The sequence below is a fragment of the Trachypithecus francoisi genome, unplaced genomic scaffold, assembly GCF_009764315.1.
Source record: "Trachypithecus francoisi isolate TF-2019V2 unplaced genomic scaffold, Tfra_2.0 Lachesis_group19, whole genome shotgun sequence".
Taxonomy (NCBI): Eukaryota; Metazoa; Chordata; class Mammalia; order Primates; family Cercopithecidae; genus Trachypithecus; species Trachypithecus francoisi.
The window spans coordinates 24,447,871-24,474,457 of NW_022681464.1; the positions used below are offsets into that span (position 1 = coordinate 24,447,871).

The following is a 26,587-nucleotide window of genomic DNA, read 5'->3' on the forward strand; positions in this document are numbered from 1 at the left end:
AAGCTGTGGTCAATGTGAATGAAACAGAAATGGTGTACACAAGTTCTGGGAAGTGTGCTTAAAGAGGGTTCCTCACTTTTCTCCTATCTGCTGGTTAGAATGTGGGGACGGCAGCTAGGTAGCTAGAACTGGGACAGGAGGACAGTGTGGGAATGGAACTCAGCCATGGAAGAGAAACAGGGAAGAGGGAGCTGGGGACCATGCTGTGGATGAATCATGATGTTGATCTTGGAAAGCCTATTTGAGGGTTAAGCCACTGTTATTCTGAGTTCTCTGCCACCTGATGTTAAATTCTATCCTATTAGAAATGGTGCAGTGGTGGGCGGAGCAAGATGGCCGAATAGGAACAGCTCCAGTCTCCAACTCCCAGCGCGAGTGACACAGAAGACCGGTGATTTCTGCATTTTCAACTGAGGTACTGGGGTCATCTCACTAGGGAGTGCCAGACAATCGGTGCTGGTCAGCTGCTGCAGCCCGACCAGCCAGAGCTGAAGCAGGGCGAGGCATCGCCTCACCTGGGAAGCGCAAGGGGGAAGGGAATCCCTTTTCCTAGCCAGGGGAACTGAGACACACAACACCTGGAAAATCGGGTAACTCCCACCCCAATACTGTGCTTTAACCAAATGGGCACACCAGGAGATTATATCCCACACCTGGCCGGGAAGGTCCCATGGCCACAGAGCCTCCTCATTGCTAGCACAGCAGTCTGCGATCTAACCGCAAGGCAGCAGCGAGGCTGGGGGAGGGGCGCCCGCCATTGCTGAGGCTTAAGTAGGTAAACAAAGCTGCTGGGAAGCTCGAACTGGGTGGAGCTCACAGCAGCTCAAGGAAACCTGCCTGTCTCTGTAGACTCCACCTCTGGGGACAGGGCACAGCTAAAGAACTACAACAAAAAAAGCAGCAGAAACCTCTGCAGACACAAACAACTCTGTCTGACAGCTTTGAAGAGGGCAGTGGATCTCCCCACACGGAGGTTGAGATCTGAGAAGGGACAGACTGCCTGCTCAAGTGGGTCCCTGACCCCTGAGTAGCCTAACTGGGAGACATCCCCCACTAGGGGCAGTCTGACACCCCACACCTCACAGGGTGGAGTACACCCCTGAGAGGAAGCTTCCAAAGTAAGAATCAGATAGGTACACTCGCTGTTCAGCAATATTCTATCTTCTGCAACCTCTGCTGCTGATACCCAGGCAAACAGGGTCTGGAGTGGACCTCAAGCAATCTCCAACAGACCTGCAGCTGAGGGTCCTGACTGTTAGAAGGAAAACTATCAAACAGGAAGGACACCTATACCAAAACCCCATCAGTACGTCACCATCATCAAAGACCAGAGGCAGATTAAACCACAAAGATGGGGAAAAAGCAGGGCAGAAAAGCTGGAGATTGAAAAAATAAGAGCGCATCTCCTCCTGCAAAGGAGCGCAGCTCATCACCAGCAATGGATCAAAGCTGGTCAGAGAATGACTTTGACGAGATGAGAGAAGAAGGCTTCAGTCCATCAAACTTCTCAGAGCTAAAGGAGGAATTACGTACCCAGCGCAGAGAAACTAAAAATCTTGAAAAAAGAGTGGAAGAATTGACAGCTAGAATAATTAATGCAGAGAAGGTCATAAACGAAATGACAGAGATGAAAACCATGACACGAGAAATACGTGACAGATGCACAAGCTTCAGTAACCTACTCGATCAACTGGAAGAAAGAGTATCAGCGATTGAGGATCAAATGAATGAAATGAAGTGAGAAGAGAAACCAAAAGAAAAAAGAAGAAAAAGAAATGAACAAAGCCTGCAAGAAGTATGGGATTATGTAAAAAGACCAAATCTACGTCTGATTGGGGTGCCTGAAAGTGAGGGGGAAAATGGAACCAAGTTGGAAAACACTCTTCAGGATATCATCCAGGAGAACTTCCCAACCTAGTAGGGCAGGCCAACATTCAAATTCAGGAAATACAGAGAACGCCACAAAGATACTCCTCCAGAAGAGCAACTCCAAGACACGTATTGCCAGATTCACCAAAGTTGAAATGAAGGAAAAAATCTTAAGGGTAGCCAGAGAGAAAGGTCGGGTTACCCACAAAGGGAAGCCCATCAGACTAACAGCAGATCTCTCGGCAGAAACTCTCCAAGCCAGAAGAGAGTGGGGGCCAATATTCAACATTCTTAAAGAAAAGAATTTTAAACCCAGAATTTCATATCCAGCCAAACTAAGTTTCATCAGTGAAGGAGAAATAAAATCCTTTACAGATAAGCAAATGCTTAGAGATTTTGTCACCACCAGGCCTGCCTTACAAGAGACCCTGAAGGAAGCCCTAAACATGGAAAGGAACAACCGGTACCAGCCATTGCAAAAACATGCCAAAATGTAAAGACCATCGAGGCTAGGAAGAAACTGCATCAACTAACGAGCAAAATAGCCAGTTAATATCATAATGGCATTATCAAGTTCACACATAACAATATTAACCTTAAATGTTAATGGACTAAATGCTCCAATTAAAAGACACAGACTGGCAAATTGGATAAAGAGTCAAGACCCATCAGTCTGCTGTATTCAGAAGACCCATCTCACATGCAGACACATACATAGGCTCAAAATAAAGGGATGGAGGAAGATCTACCAAGCAAATGGAGAACAAAAAAAAGCAGGGGTTGCAATCCTAGTCTCTGATAAAACAGACTTTAAACCATCAAAGATCAAAAGAGACAAAGAAGGCCATTACATAATGGTAAAGGGATCAATTCAACAGGAAGAGCTAACTCTCCTAAATATATATGCACCCAATACAGGAGCACCCAGATTCATAAAGCAAGTCCTTAGAGACTTACAAAGAGACTTAGACTCCCATACAATAATAATAGGAGACTTCAACACTCCACTGTCAACATTAGACAGATCAACGAGACAGAAAGTTAACAAGGATATCCAGGAATTGAACTCATCTCTGCACCAAGCAGACCTAATAGACATCTATAGAACTCTCCACCCCAAATCAACAGAATATACATTCTTCTCAGCACCACAATGCACTTATTCCAAAATTGACCACATAATTGGAAGTAAAGCACTCCTCAGCAAATGTACAAGAACAGAAATTATAACAAACTGTCTCTCAGACCACAGTGCAATCAAACTAGAACTCAGGACTAAGAAACTCAATCCAAACCGCTCAACTACATGGAAACTGAACAACCTGCTCCTGAATGACTACTGGGTACATAACGAAATGAAGGCAGAAATAAAGATGTTCTTTGAAACCAATGAGAACAAAGATACAACATACCAGAATCTCTGGGACACATTTAAAGCAGTGTGTAGAGGGAAATTTATAGCACTAAATGCCCACAAGAGAAAGCTGGAAAGATCTAAAATTGACACTCTAACATCACAATTAAAAGAACTAGAGAGGCAAGAGCAAACACATTCAAAAGCTAGCAGAAGGCAAGAAATAACTAAGATCAGAGCAGAACTGGAGGAGATGAGCCACAAAAAACCCTCCAAAAAATCAATGAATCCAGGAGTGGGTTTTTTGAAAAGATCAACAAAATTGACAGACCGCTAGCAAGACTAATAAAGAAGAAAAGAGAGAGGAATCAAATAGACGCAATAAAAAATGATAAAGGGGATATCACCACTGACCCCAGAGAAATACAAACTACCATCAGAGAATACTATAAACACCTCTACGCAAATAAACTAGAAAATCTAGAAGAAATGGATAATTTCCTGGACACTTACACTCTTCCAAGACTAAACCAGGAAGAAGTTGAATCCCTAAATAGACCAATAGCAGGCTCTGAAATTGAGGCAATAATTAATAGCCTACCAACCAAAAAAAGTCCAGGACCAGATGGATTCACAGCTGAATTCTACCAGAGGTACAAGGAGGAGCTGGTACCATTCCTTCTGAAACTATTCCAATCAATAGAAAAAGAGGGAATCCTCCCTAACTCATTTTATGAGGCCAGCATCATCCTGATACCAAAGCCTGGCAGAGACACAACAAAAAAAGAGAATTTTAGACCAATATCCCTGATGAACATCGATGCAAAAATCCCCAATAAAATACTGGCAAACCGGATTCAGCAGCACATCAAAAAGCTTATCCATCATGATCAAGTGGGCTTCATCCCTGGGATGCAAGGCTGGTTCAACATTTGCAAATCAATAAACGTAATCCAGCATACAAACAGAACCAAAGACAAGAACCACATGATTATCTCAATACATGCAGAAAAGGCTTTTGACAAAATTCAACAGCCCTTCATGCTAAAAACGCTCAATAAATTCGGTATTGATGGAACGTACCTCAAAATAATAAGAGCTATTTATGACAAACCCACAGCCAATATCATACTGAGTGGGCAAAAACTGGAAAAATTCCCTCTGAAAACTGGCACAAGACAGGGATGCCCTCTCTCACTGCTCCTATTCAACATAGTGTTGGAAGTTCTGGCTAGGGCAATCAGGCAAGAGAAAGAAATCAAGGGTATTCAGTTAGGAAAAGAAGAAGTCAAATTGTCCCTGTTTGCAGATGACATGATTGTATACTTAGAAAACCCCATTGTCTCAGCCCAAAATCTCCTTAAGCTGATAAGCAACTTCAGCAAAGTTTCAGGATACAAAATTAATGTGCAAAAACCACAAGCATTCTTATACACCAGTAACAGTCAAACAGAGAGCCAAATCATGAATGAACTTCCATTCACAATTGCTTCAAAGAGAATAAAATACCTAGGAATCCAACTTACAAGGGATGTAAAGGACCTCTTCAAGGAGAACTACAAACCACTGCTCAGTGAAATAAAAAAGGATGCAAACAAATGGAAGAACATACCATGCTCATGGATAGGAAGAATCAATATCGTGAAAATGGCCATACTGCCCAAGGTGATTTATAGATTCAATGCCATCCCCATCAAGCTACCAATGAGTTTCTTCACAGAATTGGAAAAAACTGCTTTAAAGTTCATATGGAACCAAAAAAGAGCCCGCATTGCCAAGACAATCCTAAGTCAAAAGAACAAAGCTGGAGGCATCACGCTGCCTGACTTCAAACTATACTACAAGGCTACAGTAGCCAAAACAGCATGGTACTGGTACCAAAACAGAGATATAGACCAATGGAACAGAACAGAGTCCTCAGAAATAATACCACACATCTACAGCCATCTGATCTTTGACAAACCTGAGAGAAACAAGAAATGGGGAAAGGATTCCCTATTTAATAAATGGTGCTGGGAAAATTGGCTAGCCATAAGTAGAAAGCTGAAACTGGATCCTTTCCTTACTCCTTATACGAAAATTAATTCAAGATGGATTAGAGACTTAAATGTTAGACCTAATACCATAAAAACCCTAGAAGAAAACCTAGGTAGTACCATTCAGGACATAGGCATGGGCAAGGACTTCATGTCTAAAACACCAAAAGCAATGGCAGCAAAAGCCAAAATTGACAAATGGGATCTAATTAAACTAAAGAGCTTCTGCACAGCAAAAGAAACTACCATCAGAGTGAACAGGCAACCTACAGAATGGGAGAAAATTTTTGCAATCTACTCATCTGACAAAGGGCTAATATCCAGAATCTACAAAGAACTCAAACAAATATACAAGAAAAAAAACCCCATCAAAAAGTGGGCAAAGGATATGAACAGACATTTCTCAAAAGAAGACATTCATACAGCCAACAGACACATGAAAAAATGCTCATCATCACTCGCCATCAGAGAAATGCAAATCAAAACCACAATGAGATACCATCTCACACCAGTTAGACTGGCAATCATTAAAAAGTCAGGAAACAACAGGTGCTGGAGAGGATGTGGAGAAATAGGAACACTTTTACACTGTTGGTGGGATTGTAAACTAGTTCAACCATTGTGGAAAACAGTATGGCAATTCCTCAAGGATCTAGAACTAGATGTACCATATGACCCAGCCATCCCACTACTGGGTATATACCCAAAGGATTATAAATCATGCTGCTATAAAGACACATGCACACGTATGTTTATTGCGGCACTATTCACAATAGCAAAGACTTGGAATCAACCCAAATGTCCATCTGTGACAGACTGGATTAAGAAAATGTGGCACATATACACCATGGAATACTATGCAGCCATAAAAAAGGATGAGTTTGCGTCCTTTGTAGGGAGATGGATGCAGCTGGAAACCATCATTCTTAGCAAACTATCACAAGAACAGAAAACCAAACACCGCATGTTCTCACTCATAGGTGGGAACTGAACAATGAGATCACTTGGACTCGGGAAGGGGAACATCACACACCGGGGCCTATCATGGGGGGGGGGGAGGGATCACACTGGGAGTTATACCTGATATAAATGACGAACTGATGGGTGCTGACGAGTTGATGGGTGCAGCACATCAACATGGCACAAGTATACATATGTAACAAATCTGCATGTTATGCACATGTACCCTAGAACTTAAAGTATAATATAAAAAAAAAAAAAAAAAAAAAAAGAAATGGTGCTTGTAACAGATGGTGGTGAGAGGTCCAGGGTGAAGATGCAATAGAGAGACAAGGGATATGGCTATGAAGTAGTTGGGAAAGCAGGTTTTGCAACATTTTACAACTGTCATGGGGGTTGTGGGTTTACCTCTGCAAACCCTATGTATTGAGGGGAATAGAAATGAAGCAGTTACTGGTTGTGAAACTGCCCATTTAATGTTGGGACAAAAGACTTAGATCCCTACACACGCTTGCTCTTCCTGAACCTTGCTCTACATTCTCTACAACATGGGAAGTGTCAAAACAGAGTAAAACTATCTCAATTCTGCCCCAGCAACAAACACAAAATATGCCGTCATTGAACCCTTTGCTTAACAAAGGCACATGAGTGAAATCCATAGTGACCACTTTACTCACTCAACCCAAAATGTAAGAAACACTTCCCGAGGCCCCTTTAAAACCCAAAAAGAAGACAAGTCATATTGACACCTGATCCACTGACCTTGTCTTCAGGTGGTGCTCCTTCATTATTCCAAGGATGCAGCATCTCTATGGTGCCAGGTATGGGGGTAAAGCCTTTGCCGCCCTTTCCGCAATGGCACATCAGCAGTAAAAGTGGTACCACTGTACAGACACAAAATTGAACACAGATAAGGCTAATCTTGACATATCTCTAAATTTATATTGCTTAATTTTGGAATTTTCATGTCCCTTCCTAGAGTTGTCTTCACTTATTTACAGCCCAATTTTTCTTTTCTTCACCCTGATCCAACCTTACCAAGCTTGTTTTGGGCGAGTTACTCCAAAACCCAAAGGCAGGATGAGGGAGTCTTACAGATTCAAGACCTTGTTCATCAAAAAGAGGCTGTCTGTGGTTGCTGAGTGTGCTACCAAGACTAGGTCCCATAGTATCCAAATCATCAAAACCAGCTTAAAGATTAAATTTTTTAAAACTATGGTCCAATTAAAAAAAAAAATCACTGTTGCAAAAATATATGTATTATTAAAAACAGTAATTAGAAATAATAAAGTGAAACATATAACAATTTCAGAGCCCTCTTCTTAGATTTTATTTTACTGCTAGGAGGAAGCAAAGACCAAGGCTGACCCCTTGATCAGTGCAGCAAAGAATTAAACATATCTGCATGCCCATCTGCCACTCCCATTTGGCAGCTTCCAGTGATGAACTGGCAACTGCCTAGATTCATTTTTATGTCAAACAGTCAACAGCACATTAACTATAGCTACTATGTTGAATAAGAAGACTGAACTCAGCCAATGGCAATTCAACAATTTTAACAAATATTCATCAAGTGTCTATTATGTGCCAAGCACCCACGTTAGGCTCCAGGGAATCTGAGATGAGAAAGCAGTGCAAGGAATCCCTGATCCAAAGATCCAGTTCCAGCTCCAGCACCTACCTACAAACTTGGTAAGCTGAGACAAGTCATTTACCGTTATGTATCTGTATATGTAGCCATAGCATGGAGACGATGGTATAAAAGTACACTGCAGACTGTTGAGTGCTGTGCATTCAGTTGAACATCTACCAATGGCTCTAACACAGTAGTCCCCAACCTTTTTGGCACCAGGGACTGGTTTCATGGAAGACAGTTTTTCCACAAGGAAGTTAGGGGTGGGGGGTTGATTTTGGGATGACTCAAGTGCTTTACATTTATTGTGTACTTTATTTCTATTATTATTACACTGTAATATATAATGAAACAATTATACAACACACCATAATGTAGAATCAGTGGGAGCCCTGAGCTTATTTTCCTGCAACTAGATGGTCCCATCTGGGGGTGGTGGGAGACAGTGACAGATCATCAGGCATTACATTCTCATAAGGAGTGCACAACCTGGATCCCTTGCATGAGTAGTTCACAATAGAGTTTGAGCTCCTATAAGAATCAAATGCCAGCACTGATCTGACAGGAGGCAGAGCTCAGATGGTAACACAAGCGATGAGGAGTGGCTGTAAATACAGATGAAGCTTCACTCACTCACCACTCACCTCCTGCTGTGTGGCCTGGTTCCTAACAGGCCACAGACAGGTGCTGGTCTGTGGCCTGGGAGCTGGGGACCCCTTGTCTAACAGACCCCTCCTCTGTCACTGCACTAGCCTGGGCTGCCTTGGAGGTGGCCCTCTGTTCATGTTCAGTGGTTAAGTAGAGTGGTATTTCATGTGACCTCAGGATGCAGTCCCTAGTTCTTCTATAAAAGGAAACCCGAGGTCTTTGGAGGGTGGGTAGGGCAGGCAGGACTGGTTGAGAACATCTTACAGTCAGGAAGGAAAGGAAGTGCTCAGAGGGTCTGCCTACTTTTGGTGCTGGTGAAGAAACAAGCCAAGCGGGAATATCAGGGAGGTGGAGCTCTGACAAGTTGACTGCACAAAGCAGAATCCATTGGAATAAACTGGGTTTGTAAAAAACCTTGCACCCATAACCCAAAGTCATGCAGCACATCTTTTCTGAGCGCTTACTACATACATGCAAGGCTCTGTTCTACATACTGGGAATACAGCAGTGAAGAGAACAGACAGCATGCTGCCCTCACAGAGCTCATCAAAATGGGAATACCAGGCCGGGCGCGGTGGCTCAAGCCTGTAATCCCAGCACTTTGGGAGGCCGAGACGGGCGGATCACGAGGTCAGGAGATCGAGACCATCCTGGCTAACACGGTGAAACCCCGTCTCTACTAAAAATACAAAACTAGCTGGGCGAGGTGGCGGGCGCCTGTAGTCCCAGCTACTCGGGAGGCTGAGGCAGGAGAATGGCGTAAACCCGGGAGGCGGAGCTTGCAGTGAGCTGAGATCCGGCCACTGCACTCCAGTCCGGGAGACAGAGCGAGACTCCGCCTCAAAAAAAAAAAAAAAAAAAAAAAAAAAAAAAAAAAGAAATGGGAATACCAGCGAAGTTTTGCCAAAGAGTAGGTCCTAAGTTACTGAAATCAGAACATGATATACATTTATAAAACAAATTTCTGAAGACTCCTTCCTATATTATGCTTTGGTGATTTGCCAGTCATCAATTGTTTCCCTGTTCACTCTCAAAGTGCTCTAGTGTGGTTAAAGAATAACTGTGAAGAAATCAATGACTACCATAGTAACACAACTCCAGTAGTGCACTCTAATTCCTAAAAGCACTACCGAGTGGCTTTTACAGACTTACACAGAAGGAGCAGAAAGGCCAAAATCATGAGCGTGATAGCTGCGGGTCCCAGGCCCACGTAGGAGTCACGCTGTGCTTCCCTGCAGCCGCTGCCATGCAGACACTCACAAACCGTGAGTGTGAGCATCTGCTTTTCAGGGCAACTAAAACCCTGGTTGTCTGAAATCAGGAACTGAATTTCACTTCTCCCAAGCTTCTTCTCGCTTTGCTGCAGCAGCACACTGGTACCTATGAGGTCGGGCAGCAGAAGGAAATAAAAATGAATGATTACCAAGGATGAGGCACCATTAAATTCCAGAAATGTTCTTTCATTGATTATATTTAGCTCCAATTAGATACTTTGTTCTTCCTTCACTTACTCATTGAAGTGTGCTCATTAAAATTTGTCTATAGGCCCTGAACATGCAGTTTAAAAAGCATAAGGGTCAGACTTGGACACCTTACTTTCATGATGATTAGCTGTAACCAATGTGTGTGGGTCTAGGATAGCTAGGAACTGTTCCATATACTGGGAATACAGTGACAAGTGGTGAGTTAATATTTCTACTGAATGACCTTTATTTTACCATTTCTTTAAAAAAAACTTTAATAAGGCAATTTTTCAAACATAGTTATAGAGAGAAGAGCATAACCGCCATGGTACCCATCCTCAGCTGTAATCGTTTCCAACAATGGGCCGATCTTGTTTTCTCTAGTCCCTTCTTTTTTTTGTTCTCAACACTATATATTTTCAAAATTGAAAAAAAATTCAAACCTACAGAAAAGTTGAAAGAATATTTTAGTGAATATTAACAAACCCTTCATTAACTGTTGACATTTTGCAACAGTGCTTTTTTGCCCTCTATATATCTGCTTTTTCTTTAAGTTTCTTAACTATTTCAAGGTAAGTTACAGATAGCATGACATTCTTCAGCATGCACCTTCTAAGATCAAGGAACATTAGCACTCTTAAACTTCTTCTTCTTCTTCTTTTTTGAAATGGAGTCTCGTTCTGTTGCCCAGGCTGGAGTGCTGTGCTGCCATCTTGGCTCACTGCAACCTCCGCCTCCCAGGTTCAAGCGACTCACCTGCCTCAGCCTTCTGAGTAGCTGGGATTATAGGCGCCCACCACCATGCCCAGCTAATTTTTGTATTTATAGTAGAGATGGGGTTTCACCATGTTGGCCAGGCTGGTCTCAAACTCCTGACCTCAAGTGATCCACCGGCCTCAGCCAGCCTCCCAAAGTGTTAGGATTACAGGCGTGAGCCACCGCACCTGGCTTCAACTTATTATTGATAATATTCTTTAATATACAACTCAATGTATTTGTAAGTTAAATTTACTAGAATTTTAGAGTATAAGCATCATAGGGAGGTTTTTTTTTTTTTTTGCTCCAGACGGACTCTCGCTCTGTCACCCAGGCTAAAGTACAGTGGCGAGATCTCGGCTCACTGCAAGCTCTGCCTCCTGGGTTCACGCCATTCTCCTGCCTCAGCCTCCTGAGTAGCTGGGACTGCAGGCACCCACCACCATGCCTGGCTAATTTCTTGTGTTTTTAGTAAAGACGGGGTTTCACTGTGTTAGCCAGGATGGTCTTCATCTCCTGACCTTGTGATCTGCCCGCCTCGGCCTCCCAAAGTGCTGGGATTACAGGTGTGAGCCACCGCACCTGGCTGGGAGGTTTTGTTAATTCAGATCACTGAAATATATAAGAAAGGAAACTAAATATATTAAATCTGTAAATACAGTTTGAAATATTAATGGTTTAATTTGTTAATTGGACTAAACATTATTCAAACCCTCTTAAAATGATTTCAAACATTTGCTAGACTTAACACAATAAAGCTGTAAATTAAACAAACAAACAAACAAACAAACAAAAACCTGACCATTATCTATGAAATTTTTCTGAAACGAACCCTAATTGTTTAAAACAAAATAGTTTTCTGGATAGACTTTTCTGCATTCAAAACCCTGAAGGACATCTGAAAACTCACATCAACACATCATATGTTCCATGTATCTAGATGTCCCGGATATGGACGTATGGACATGTCCACTGACATGGGGACACGGGAGTCAGACAACCCACTGTCATGTTGTTTCTATCATGTTCTAGCTTTGAGCTTTCCTTACTTAAACCAAGGTGTCCTCAGCTTTAATCAGGGAAAAATGCTAGAAGGAAGGATTAAATATGGTAATATGTAGGATGGACTAGCAGAGTGCCTGGCACACAGCAAATGCCCAGTAAATGTTGTTTTGAATGGAATTATTGTTACTACAAGATTTTTAGAAGGCACCTACTACGACTGTGGTGCTGAGAAAGGCTTGGTACTCCTCATCTTACCAGACAAAACTACTTCAAGAGCTATTAGATTATTTTTCTTCTCTCCATAAGCATATAAAAGATACTACATGCCAGTAGGTTCAGGACCTCGTTTCATAAACTCCTTTAAAAAACTACATTGGAAATATAATTTATGAGAAGAAATATAACTTACAAATATTTTAGATATCTATCATGCTTAATATTTCGGTTTCAATGTAGTCTAGTGATTTTGCTTACTTTCTTGGTGTACTATTTTCCATTTTTCTGCCATGCCAGGTGGTTCGTCAATGACAGAGAAACTGAAAGGGCCACTGTTTGGGTGTCCATCCAGGTCCTCTGCAGTAACATTCACATACTGTGCATCATTACAGATTGTCTGCACAGGCTCTATCAGTGTGGGGCAGTTGTCGTTGATGTCTTCAACGTAGATAAGGACGGTGCCAGTGATGGTTTTTCTAGGATAATCTTAAAAATAAGAGAGAAAAATTATGTACATTCTGTTCTTATTGCTGACAACAGACTTAGTTTGAATTCCCTTGCCAATTTGGAGTGGAAAAGGTACTAACCACTTAGGACATTTTCTATCCTAGATATGTTTCAAATTTGGACCAAATAATATCTTCTAATTCACTTATCAAGTTGAAATGTGAGGTTTATCTACTGGAGAAATTACGTGCTTATTTCATCTTACTAAAAAAAATCTTTTAAACATCTATTTTTAAATTTTATCCACCCTTCCTTTTTTTTTTTTTTTTGAAGATGGCGTCTTGCTTTGTTGCCCAGGCTGGTCTCAAGTGTTCCTGCCATCTCAGTTGCCTGAGTAGCTGGGATTATAGACACAAGCAACTGTGCTGGGCTGAGATTAGGTTTTTTTTGTTTTGAGTTGGAGTCTCGCTTTGTCACCAGGCTGGAGTGCAGTGGCATGATCTCCGCTCACTGCAACCTCCACCTCCTGGGTTCAAATGATTCCCCTGCCTCAGCCTCCCTAGTAGCTGGGAATATAGGTGCACACCACCATACCCGGCTTTTGTATTTTCAGTAGAGACGGGGTTTCACCATGTTGGCTAGAATGGTCTTGATCTCTCGACCTCGTGATCCACCTGCCTCGGCCTCCCAAAGTGTTGGGATTACAGGCGTGAGCCACTGCTCCCGGCTGAGATTAGGTTTTTATACACAATCAAAACAAAGGTTTCTGATGTTGGAAAATAAAAATCTAAATACATATAACCAAGAAAAGGATCTATTTAATAACTTACCTTCTGATATGGCCACAATCTTTACAGTGTATGTGCCATTTTGAACATATCTAGATTCAAAATCAGGAAGTTTTGCAAGCTTAATTTCAGATGTGACAGAATCCAGAGAGATCCAGTTATCTCTATCTTCTAATTTTACATATCTGTCATAAAACAAACATAAAATTAATTTTGAATTCTGCATGAACTAGAAATCTCTAACATCTACAGCTCTTTCAAGCTTACTTTTCTTCTCATTAAATATGTTCTTATTACAGGCATTTGTTTTGAATGTTGTTAATTTCGTAAAACCATCCTAAAAGCCCCTCTCGTTACTGCATGTCACACGTAAATTGGACCTTCCTTATTCCTGCAACATATCCAAGACATAAAATTAAGGGTGATTCTCTTCAGTCCACTAACCACTAACCCAAGTTTTTAAGTTGCTCTGCAGTCTGTCCTATGGCATTTGATTTAGTGTCCCTTAAATTTGGGTTAAACTTTTGGGGAATAACTTAGTCATAAAATAAGGACTGGTGGAGAAGAGCAGTCTTATGTTCTGTTTTTTATTGGGGGTGTCAGCAACATTTATAAACATCATCTTTAAAAACCAGCGATCCTAGGGGTCAGGCGCGGTGGCTCATGCCTATAATCCCAGCACATTGGGAGGCTGAGGCGGGTGGATCACTTGAGGTCAGGAGTTTGAGACCAGCCTGGTCAACACGGTGAAACCCATCTCTACTAAAAACACAAAAAATGCTGGGCATGGTGGTGCGTGCCTGTAATCCCAGCTCCTCAGGAGGCTGTGGCAGGAGAATTGCTTGAACCCAGGAGGTGGAGGTTGCAGTGAGCCGAGATCACGCCACTGCACTCTAGCCTGGGTGACAGAGCAAAACTCTGTCTGAAAAAACAAAAACAAAAACGGAAGCATCTAGAAATTTTTGGACACTGTTGATTACTGGGGTAATAATTTTCTTTCAGGTAGAACTGGTTAAAAGTGGAAACAATGCTGATAAAATAATGTATGGGTTTCTTTCCTCAAAGCAAGGAGAATTAGTGTGGAAGGAGCCAATGCTGGGAGAGCAAGGCAAATGTCCATAATATGTTTTCAGAAATGCATGTAATTGGCTGAGTGTGGTGGCTCACGCATATAATCCCAGCACTTTGGGAGGCTGAGGCGGGTGGATCACCTGAGGTCAGGAGTTCAAGACCAGCCTGACCAAGAGGGTAAAACTCCATCTCTACTAAAAATACAAAAATTATCTGGGTGTGGTGGTGAGTGCCTATAATTCCAGCTATTTGGGAGGCTTTAGCAGAACTGCTTGAACCCGGGAAGCCGAGCCCGCAGTGAGCCGAGATCATGCCACTGCACTCTAGCCTGGGCAACAGAGCGAGACTCAGTCTCAAAAAAAAAAAAAATAAAATAAAGTATGTAATTAGTTCATTAATATCAATGAGTTTAACATAAAAATACCAGTACCAACCAAACATATGAGTATCCTGCTTTGCTCAATCAAATTGTTAATTTATTTTCTATTAAGTGGCTTTGAGGCACATAGGAATGAGTGGCTAATTTACAGCAATATTTATTTATAGTGTTATTTCCAATTATACACTTGAACTAAGTTTTTCTGCCTCTTAATATTGCTACCAGTAAATAATAATACATTTTGATTTTCACAATTAGTTTTGAATTTCATGTCTGAAATTTTAAAGCTTGGACATGAGTTGCTGTCTATGGTTTACCAACATTCATACTGATAATAAAGGCAGAGTCTTAGGAATAGGGATTACATTTCACAATGTGATGCTTTGTTTAATCTAAGAAATTTTCTGTTCTCTGTTGTAAAAGCTAGACATCATTCAAGTAGCATAGCTGCTTACGTGTTATAGCAAGTATCTGTAAACAACTGATACACATGAATAATCAATAAAACATAAATTATGACAAAGAGTCTGGAGTGCAGTGGTGTGATGGCAACTCACTGGAACTTTGAACTCCAAGACTTAAGCAATCCCCCTGCCTAAGCCTCCCCAGTAGTGGGGACTACAAACATGTGCCACCACGCCTGGCTAATTAAAAAAAAATTTTTTTTTGTGGAGAGACAAGGTCTTGCTGTGTTGCCCAGGCTGGTCTTGAACTCCTGGCCTCAAGTGATCCTCCTGCCTCAGATTCTTGAGTGTGAGATGCCAGGCATGAACCCACCGCGCCCAGCTCCTTATCAATGTTTCAAAATAACAACCACTGATCAGTTAGGTGAACATGTGGAAAATAATTTAACTTGGCTGTGCCAAGTTAAATGGAGGCTGTGCCTCCATTCCTTATCTGTAAAATAATAGGTTTGAGCTGGTCTTTAAGATCTTTTCTTTCTAAAATTCTGTCACTGTGTTCTAAAGAATACAATCAAACACTAAGAAATAAAAGAGGCAGGGTTCATTATTCTTCCAGGCAGAACACACATCTTTTGATGTATTCACGGCCCCTAAAAAAAAAAAAACAAAACACAGCAGCCAAAAGTAAATAATTTGGTGGGAAACAGAAGCGTCAATAAGTGGCCACATATTATTGGCTTCAGTAAGTGGCCAGCTATTATTGGCTTCAGTAAGTGGCCACATATTATTGGCATATAATTAGTTTGAACATACAAGTTTCTATGTAGACAGCAGTGAGAAATGATCATATAGAAAATTCATCCTCAATTTTGGGAATTCAGTTAGGGTATATTGTCTTGTGAGGTATAGAGCTGAGAAAATTAAAACTAGACCAACTAGACCACATAAGAGAAGCAGAGTGGGCCAAAGAATGTCACTAAGGCACTACAGAAAACATGGTGGAAGCTGTTTGTTAACGTTATTTTGGAAAAAACGTTATTTAAGGAATTCCATGAAAAGGAGATTCACTAAAAGGAAAAAGGTTGTTGAGGAGCTTCTTCCACATTTTCATTCTTGCTACACTTGGCGATGCACTTAAATACAATGTTTTATGAAGCACTGGTACACAGGGACTGCTATGATTTTAATGTTTGTAACCCTTGGAAATTCTTATGTTGGAGCCTAATACCCAATATGATCATATTAAGAGGTGGGGCTTTTGGTAAGTGATTAAGTTATGAGGGCACCACCGTCATGAATGGAATTAGTGCTCTTAAAAAAGAGGCTCCAATGAGTTTCCCTGCTCCTTTGGCCACGTGAGGATGCAGCAAGATGGTGCCATCTTGGAAGCACACAGCGAGATTCACCAGATACCAAATCTGTTGGCTGGTGCCTTGATGGACTTCCTAGCCTTCAGAACTGTGAGTAACAAATCTGTTGTTTATAAATTACTCGGTTTAATGTATTTTTGTTACAGCAGCTCAAACGGAGTAAGACAGGGACACAGGTGCATAAGGACACTCAAGCAACCAGGGAGCTCTGGCACTGAGCAGGAAGTCACTAAAGTTGTGTCTGGGACAGCAGGTGGGGATTCTTTAAATTCAACTGCAATACAGTAACTATTAAGCTCCATAAATAACAGCTCTGTAGAGAATGGTCTTTCTATGGCATGGCACTGAGATCTAAGATGTAAATTTACTTTGAAAATTTGAAAGCGTCACACAATAAGGTGCCACTACAGAGTGGACACAAGCCAGTCTCTTCCAACACAGTGAGCATCTTGCAGGTTCTCAATAAATGTACTGAGTAAAGGTCACCATGATCAAGACAAACATATACAGTGTAGAAGGCTCATTAATCTCTGAAACAAATAGGTTTAAACGAAGATTCATTCCCAAGATTTATGGGTTAAGTAAAGCTGGTTTCCCCATATTAAAATACATTACGTAACTTGTGTAAAGTGAATCTTGTGGATGTTATCTGGTATGTTCTTACCCTCCATTAATAATCTTTTAGGAAAAAAGACAGGTTTTAAAAAGTTTTCTCCTGAACTTTTCCTTTTTGCTTTTTAGCCGTCTCTAGCCAGGACTGTTTCAGAGGTGAGTAAACCAGCTTCCTCCTCACACACAGGTGGTTGAGGAAGGTGGATTCTGATGAAAATTCCCCCTCATCTCTCAGTTATAGACACATCTTTGGAAAATTTAACTTGTAGACCTTTGGGGAACTATAATGCTGGATTTGAAGGAATGAAGTGTTCAGATTTCATTATGATTTTTGAAAACAGGCACTGAAAATAATTTAAAATAAAGAAATACACATGTCACTCTCTCTTACCTTGCACGGGCTAGTAGTCCAGTGTCCTCATCAAAAGCTTGAAATTTTCCAATTATTTGGCCTTTGCTTGATCTGTCCATGCTCTCACTAACGTAAGTTGAGATGACACTGCTTTTAAAATGAATGCCTTCTTTCACATTTTTCACTTTAACCTTGATGGGAATGGGTGTAGGCTTGTATTTACTCCTAATTGACTTGTGAAAAGCTGCTTTATTAGTGACAATAACACTGAAGTCAAGATTCTTCATTTCTTCATAATCTACTTCCTAAAAGGGAAAACGGAAGGGAATTCTTTTCAAAGAGAAAACAGAAGACACACACACATATACATATACACATGTAGTTTTAATGTTAGATATAATAATTTAACGCATGGGAAATATAGCAGCACTGAATATTCCAACTCTGACACTGACACCAAGCAAATAAAAATTCTCTGTCAATCTGGATAGTCATAAATGTTAAGGATGTTAGGAAACATTATCAATTTATTTTTCTAAATGTTGAAATTATTGTAAATATATATATATTTTGTTCAGGCACGGTGGCTCATGCCTGCGATCCCCGCACTTTGGGAAGCCAAGGCAGGTAAATCACTTGAGCCCAGAAGTTTGAGATCAGCCTGGGCAACATAGGGAGTTCCCATCTGTACAAAAAGTACAAAAATTAGCTGGGCATGATAGCTCGTGCCTGTGGTCCTAGCTACTCAGGAGGCGCAGGAGGGAGGATTGCTTGAGCCCAGGGGGTTGAGGCTGCAGTGAGCCATAATCATGTCACTGCATTTCTGCCTGGGCAATACAGCGAGACCCTGTCTCAAAACATACACACACATTCATCTGTATATATGTGTGTGTGTGTATATATATTTAACAATCTGAAGTGATTTTTTTTCTAATGTAAAAAAATAGCGGGCATTCAGTATAAATCAGTATTCCTTAAAATGTGTTCCATGGGTTTATTTCAGTGAAAATAAGCAGTGATAGCTCTGTGAGCTCTGTCCCTTTAATATAGCTATGTATTGCACATTAGCATATTAAAATACTTGAACTCCTGGAGTAAAGAAGAAACCTCGAGTTTTCAAATTTGTTTAAACAGAGAACGCCACTCTCCTCTTTTTTAGCATAATATATATTAATATCTGGTTTGCTGTTAATTTCATAAAAGATTAACCTTTCTTCAAATAGTTCTTTGTAATAGCACAATTTCCATTTGAAATAATCAGTTCATTACTGTATACATATTTTATGGTTCAACTTTTCAATGTTTCTTTTTATAAACATTTCCATAGTATTCTAATACTTAGATATAGACATTCTATAATTAGGCATTTGGGCTATCACAATTTCTAAATATAATTAATACTGCTGTCAACATTTTTTTACACATTATTTTTCCTCTGTTGACCTATATCTTATTACTAAAAGAACTACCTAGTTAAAGTTTGCTTAGGTCCTGTTGCTTTTTATTTCTAGTGTCTCTGACCATTTAGATGCACTGAACATTTTTGCGGTATAAAATTAATTATGCGGTATAAAATTAATTTGCGGTATAAAATTAATTCATGTTTACATGAATTACAGCAAAGCAAAGTTTTTCACTTGTTTTTTGGAGGATTCATTGTGAATTTCCTTCCTTTGGAGCTACCATTACTTATTTTCACCAAAATAAGTCAGTCAGTGTTCCTCTCTGCTGGGCTCTGGATGAATCACAACTTCTGTCCCCTTTAAAAATATGGATCACTGTGATTTTGAGACAAGGACACAGGAGAAAAAGACTAGAGAAAATATATCCTTTGTGATTGTCATATCCTTGTGAAAGCTTGTTAGTTTATTTAAGTCACTCTTGCACTTGACATGCTTGTTTCATGGCATGATATATGCTGGATGAGAAATAAAATCTTCCATCCAGATGTCATTAGTATCCAAAGGCCAAGACAATGAAAAAAAAAAAAAAGCTAGGTACTGGGGCCATAAGTGTTTCATAATGTTTTTCATAAATAGCCATAATGCTCCAAAGCAAATGGAAAATTTTCAGTATCAAGAGTACTGTGTGAAGGAAGAGACCTCTATTTTTTGTAATTCTGTAAACTTATTTTATCATTTCCATTTTTGCTATTTTTTAATAACATTAAAGATTGTAAGTTTGTTAATTTGTTAACAAAGCTGTGAATTTTTCTCATGTGACTATTTACTATCTCTATTTCCATACTGCAAAATATCTGCTCATCTCCTTTATCCTTTTTGGACAGCTTCATTCAGGTATAACTTATATACAATAAAATTCACCCGTTTTAAGTGTACAGCATGATGAGTTCTGGATTTGCAGTCATCACTATGGTCCAGGTTTAGAACACCCCATTACCCCCAAAAGTTCCTTTATGTGTGTTTGTAGTCGGTCCCCACTCACGCTCCCCACTCCAAGCAATCCCAATCTGCTTTCTATCCCCATTGTTTCACCTTTTCTAGAAATTTCAAGTAAATGGAATCATATATGTAGTATTTTGTGTCTGGATCCTTATACACAGCATAATCAGCATTTTTTTTTTTTGAGATGGAGTCTTACTCTGTCTCTTAGACTGGGATGCTGTGACGTGATGCTGGCTCACAGCAATCTGCGCCTCCCGGGTTCAAGTGATTCTCCTGCTTCAGCCTCCTAAGCATCTGGAATTACAGGTGTGCACTACCACATCTGGCTAATTTTTTGTGTTTTGAGTAGAGACAGGGTTTCACCGTGTTGCCCAGGCTGGTCTCAAACTCCTGAGGTCAGGTGATTCCCCAACCTTGGCCTCCCAAAGTGCTGGAATTACAGGCGGCAGCCACCACGCCTGGTCCATAGCATAATGTTTTTGAGGTTCATCCGTGTTGTAGCTTGTATCAGTACTTCATTCCTTTTTATTGCTCATGAGTATTCCATTATATGAATACACCACATTCCGTTTATCTACTCACCAGCTGATGGACATTTGGACCTGCTATTAGTTTTTTTATTATTATGAATAATGCTGCCATGAACATTTGCATACATGTCTTTGTATAGACATGTTTTTATTTTTCTTGGGTGGAAACCTAAGAATCAAATCACTGGGTCATATAACTACTCTTGTGTAACTTTTAAAAGAAACTGTCAAACTGCCTATATCATTTTACAATTCCACCAGCAATCCAGTTTCTCTATATTTTTGCCAATAATTGGTGTTGTCAGTCTTTTTGACTGCTATTGTGTGAATGCTTGTGTCCCCTTAAAACTCATGTGCTGAAATCCTGACTCTCAAAGTGATGATATTAAGAGTGGGGCTTTTCGGAGACCCTGAGATCAATGCTCTTTTAAAAGATGCGTAGTGGAGCTTGTTGGATGTTCCGCTATGTGACCATACAACAAGAAGGCACTATGTATGAGCCAGAAAGCAGGACCTGCCCAGACACTGCATCTGCTTTGATCTTGGGCTTTCCAGCCTCCAGTACTGTGAGAAATAAATTTCTGTTGTTAATAAGCTACCCAGATAATGGCATTTTGTTGTAGTAGCCCAAATGGACTAAGGCATTCATTTCTGCCATTCTAGAAGGTAAAGTGATATCTCTTATAGTTTTAATTTGATTTTCCTTGATGACTAATGGTGTTGGCACCTTTTCATGTGGGTATTTGCTACTTGCGTATCTTTTTTGTCTAAATTCCTTTCAATGGAATCTGATTGCTGCCCGTATAATTTGGAAGCAATTCATTATATAATTGAGACAGTGACTTTGTAATTATCTCACTCGGTTGTTTTCATTTTAATACTCATTTTATTATTATTTTTTATCTACACCCTTCTTGATAGAAACAACCATATCCCGTTGTTGTGCTATCGTAGTACACTAAAAATACAGTCAAGCATTGTTTAATGATTTGAGAAATGCATTGTCTGGCAATTTTGTCTAAGTGCAAACATCATAGAGTGAACTCACACATACCTAGATGGTAAAGCCTACTATACACCTACACTACATGGTATAGTCTATTGCTCCTATGCTACAAACCTGTATAGCATGTTACTGTACTGAATATTGCAGGCAATTATAATACAATAGTAAGTATTTGTATACTTAAACATGCTTAAACATAGAAAAGGTATAGTAAAAATATGGTAGTAAAGATTTGAAAAATGGTACAGCTGTATAGAACACTCACCATAAGTGGTGCTTGCAAGACTGGAAGTTACTCTGAGTGACTGAATGGATACGAAGGCCTAAGACATTACCATACACTACTGTAGACTGTAAATACTGTACCTAGGCTACACTAAATTAAAAAAATACTTTCTTTCTCCAATAATAAATTAGCCTTAGCTTACCATAACTTCTCTATAAACCTTTTAATATTTTCTTAACTTTTTGACTCTTTTGTAATGAGTCTTAGCTTAAGACACAAACACACTGTGCAGCTATACAAAATGATTTTCTTCCTTTACATCCTTACTCCGTATTTTTCAGCTCCATTATAATTTTACGGGGCCATCATCATATATGTAATCTGTCACTGACTGAAACGTTCGTATGTGGCACATGACAATTCTATGCTAGCACCTGTCATTCATCAATATCTGTTTCTCCTTGTGTGTGCAACTGGCTTTTCTATCTCAGGTATCTGGCATGGTCATACCTATAATTGATGGCTAAAATTATATTTCTACACAAGCAGATAAACTGATTTTGCCTCGAATGACATGATCCATTTCTTCAATAATCATGAGTTCTTCCCTTTAAACATGAGGTAATGTTATTCAATTTTCCTTTGCTTTTAAAAAGGTAGCTTAAACGCACATAGCAGCTGTCAATAAGTAGTGCTCAATTATCATGAAACCTCAAATTAATGCTTCTCTATTCTGTTATACATTTAGATCACCATTATTCCTCTTTCCACTGTCAGAGTTTTACCCAGTCTGTTATATATTAAGTTTTCATAAGAATTTCAAAACTTTTGGAATCAATTTTTGCCTATGTGTAACTTAATGAAATAGTATTTTGGAACTGTAGCTTTGCATTTTATTTTACAATCTGGTAAGGCAATTCTAATATAAGCTACTTAAAATACACTGATATTATTCCTTACCTATTTTGTTACATACAAATCCATCCTGTTTTTTATATATATATATTTCTTGAGACGGAGTCTCACTCTATCGCCCAGGCTTGAGGGCAATGGTGTGACCTCGGCTCACTGCAACCTCCACCTCCCAGATTCAAGTGATTCTCCTGCCTCAGCCTCCTGAGAAGCTATGATTACAGGCACGCACTACCATGCTTGGCAAATTTTTGTATTTCTGGTATTAGAGATGGGGTTTCACTACGTTCGAGGCCAGGCTGGTCTCGAACTCCTGACCTCGTGATCCACCATCCTCAGCCTCCCAAAGTGCTGGGATGGGATTACAGGTGTGAGCCACCACACCCAGCCCATCCTGTAATTCGACATAAATGCTTAATATCCCTCTTTAGTTCAATTTTCCCTTCATTGACTCAATTAAGCACAAGAACTTAGTATACTATATTTCCAAATGTGAGCCTCATACTAATAATAGAATCACAGGTGGATTTTTGTTAAAAAGTCAAGTTCCTGAAACCTGCCCAATGAAACTTTTTGTTGATGAGACCAGGAACCTGCATTTTTGGCATGGTTTTATGAGGTGATTCTTAGGCACACTTAACTATCAAGTTATCACAGCTTCTATTTTTAGATGTTATTAGTGAGGTCTAGGTTTACTGGTTTTGTTTCAGGTTTTTTTTTTATTTTTTTGAGACAAGGTCTCACTCTGTTGCCCAGGCTGGAGTGCAGCGGTGTGAGCACAGCTCACTGCAGCCTCCACCTCCTGGGTTCAAGCTATCCTCCCACCTAAACCTCCTTAGTAGCTGGGACTACAGGCATGTGCTGCTTTGCCCAGCTAATTTTTGTATTTTTTTTGGTAGAAGCGGGGATTTGCCGTGTTGCCCAGGCTGGTCTTGAACTCCTGGGTTCAAGCGATCTGCCTGTCTTGGATTCTCAAAGTGTGGGGCCTGGCTTTACTCTTAAGTAGATAAAATCAGAGGCAGTAATCGAGGGGATACTCATAGAGGCAAGAGGTTGTGATGTGAGAATGTGATCGCCAGGTATGAGCTGCAGGCAAGCCTGGAAATGAGCTAAGCAGTAATGATGCTGGTTCCATGCTGTCTAGCTAGGATTAGAGTCCCCTGATATGAATTTGAACCGTAGTGTGACCACTTCCTAACCATAGAACTTGGGCAAATAGGGATGGCTCCTTTCTCAAACAACTGCAGTGCTAGTTAATTGAGTATGTAAAGCACTTCTAAGTGTTCAGGGCTTAGATACATTAGATTCCTTTCCAGCACCAACTTGGCCCATGCCAGTTTTGAATACTTAGTACTTACCTTAATAAGGGTCACAATTCCTTCATTAGTTTGAGCATCTGTTTCTATGTGGAAATAACCCCCTTCATTTCCTGATGCAAATGTAAAATTTGCTAGCCAATTATCAGAACCTATTTCGTCTGCATCGAATACTTTTATGCGTGTAACTTCTACATTGACTTGATTTTCTTCAACCATCCCTTCAAGCTGCAAAACATGAACACATGATTTTTATTTCAACGAAATACAAATATAAGTGATATATTTTTAGTTAGGACTAAAATATAAATAAATAGGTACAGTTATTATAAGAATAATAGTTACCACTTTATTTTCTACTACAGGTATATTGTCATTGACATCCAAAATACGAATCTGAACTTGAGCTTGTTTTACAGGTTTATCAGTAACTTCTCCATTGCCATCTCTTGCTTCTACCGTCAAAGTGTAGCTGCTGTGTTCCTGCAGAGCAATGAAAAATGTCCAGCTGGGTGAAAAGAGTCACTCTTAAATCTGGCTTTCTGGTTGTAGTCCAGTTTATCATGTACCACAGTATATTTTATTTACAAATCAGTTTTATGATCTGCTATTATTTGTGTGAAGATACTATTTACTTGCAGTCAGAGCTTTTGCAGAAGAACAGCAAAGCCTCGGGAGTTGTAGATAGTCAAATTCTTCAATATGTCATTGGTGATACTATCAGGAGAAGTCTGCACAAAGGAGCCACTGTTGAAAATGTAGCTTATTCTCTGCTGAAAGTGAGATGGAACTGTAGGAATTGGTTCTTTCTGTCCCGCACTTCATTCTCAGTGAGGAAAACCTGGTCTTAAATAAACTTGGCTAGTGAAGGCAAAACTGGGTGAACTTTGTCCAGAATTCCGAAGAGATCTGATTCTTATAGTATGTGTCCTAGAGAACGGCTTCTCAGATGTCACTTCTTCTCTTCCATGAGGTCTCCTTACTATGGTTCTGTTCAGTGTGGCTGGAATTTAGGAGGGCAGGTAGTGCCAGGGCTTGGGGTCCTGCATAGGGCAGAAGCACTCAGTGCACAGCAGGACACCAGGACCCTGGAGCCAGCTGCCTGGGTTCCAATTCTGGCATCGTCATTTACTGACTGTGTTGGACATGCACTTAATCCCTTTGACCTCTGGGTTCTTTATGTGTAAGATGAGGATAATAAGTGAATCTGCCTCACAGGGTTTCTATGTGGATTAAATGGGTTAATCCATAAAAAGGCTTAGAACGGTACCTGGCAGAAGGTAAATGCCCAGTAAGTTAACAGCCATTATTATTGGTTAAACTTTCTGTCCTTTAGAAACAGCAGCTTGTTAAAAATCACACTACTAATGCAAAGTAACACTTTTCCATTCTAATTTTCTGTGAAAAGGTATAGAGTAGAATTTTAGATGAATCATATTCTTTAATTTTACAAACATCCCCTTAAGCCTATTGGGTGCAATCCTTCCAATTTGGGCAGAATGAAATCATTTTTCTAAGAAATACTGAACATAGTGCATTTGGATGATGATTTATATCTGATGACAAAGAGTGTATCTTTAGGATCAATGACATTTTATTCTTGTACCCTGTTAAAACCTTTATGTATACAGCATTTAAAAAATCTTCTATCTCCCCTTTTTATTTAAAAATTTTCCTTTGTGTTAAACAAAGTGAAATGTTTGAGAGAAACGCCTTTCTAGTAAACCTACTCAAATTGTCCTTCAATTTGGGATTTAGAGTAATTTTCTCCTTTACAGATACTTTATTCTCTAACTAGGATTCCTGTTTTCATCCCTTTCCTCGCCGTCTCCTATGTACTAGCAGTGTAGGAGCCTCCTAATGTTTCATTAGAGAACTGCAAACTGAGAAATGTTTCAGGAATCTCTAGTAAACAGAACCCTGATAGGAAAGGCCCTAGAAGGGTACTGTCTTTATGAAATTTTAAATCTTCTAGTAGTCATATTTTAAAAAGAAACATGTGATAACAATTTTAAACAAGTATATTTTATATAATCCATGATATCTAAAATATTATTTTAACATGCAATGATCACAAAAAACATTAACGTCATATTCTGCATTTTTCATATTAAGTTTTTCAAATCTGGTGCATATATTACACATTCAACATGCATACAGCACATTACAATTTGGGCCAGTCACATTTTAAGTGCTCAATAGTCACATGGCCCATATTGGACAGCCCATCCCTAAAAGAGAGTAATTCCAAGAGTTATCCTATGGATAAGGAATACGGAACAAAATAAGAAAATTAGAAAAGAAAAAGGAGAAACTGGAAAGGATAGAGAGTTTAAAGATGGGCAACATAACATATTAATTTACCTCTCTGTCCAAGGTAATACTGGTTGTATAAATCTCTCCTGTATCTTTATTTAGGTAGAACACTGGAGGATAAGCAGGCTCCAGAGATACGATCCTATAGGAAATTTTAGAATTCAGGGTATTGGGCTCATCTGCATCTGTTGCATTGATTTTCATCACAAGTGTATCTGGCATTAGAAATAAAGATGTCTAAGATGAAACTCAACTTTAAGCACACTTACCTGTTATTTTATTTATAATTTTAGCTTGTTCCAAAAAAGATTTCAGGTGCTTATCAAAATCACATGCAGTTGACCACAATATAACATTTAACTGGATGAGGACGTAAGCGTGAATGGAATACAACAGGAAAAACAAGATGAAGGCAAGGCTGAGGGTGGAGTCCTGAAAAACTGCTATATAAGGTGATAGATTTGTTTATAATAGTATTAGTAGCCAATACAAAGAAAGTAACATGAACAGGTA

At 39.8% G+C, this 26,587-nt stretch overlaps 1 protein-coding gene across 1 annotated transcript in view; it reads right to left on the reverse strand.

Moving 5' to 3' along the window:
• The window catches only part of DSG2 (desmoglein 2), a 67,178-nt gene that overhangs the window by 6,669 nt on the left and 33,922 nt on the right, over nucleotides 1-26,587 (reverse strand). The window contains 8 exon segments of the mRNA XM_033178059.1: nucleotides 6,982-7,103; nucleotides 9,653-9,880; nucleotides 12,199-12,426; nucleotides 13,218-13,360; nucleotides 17,403-17,668; nucleotides 23,801-23,986; nucleotides 24,104-24,241; nucleotides 26,123-26,289. Coding sequence (XP_033033950.1) covers nucleotides 6,982-7,103; nucleotides 9,653-9,880; nucleotides 12,199-12,426; nucleotides 13,218-13,360; nucleotides 17,403-17,668; nucleotides 23,801-23,986; nucleotides 24,104-24,241; nucleotides 26,123-26,289 — 1,478 coding nt within the window.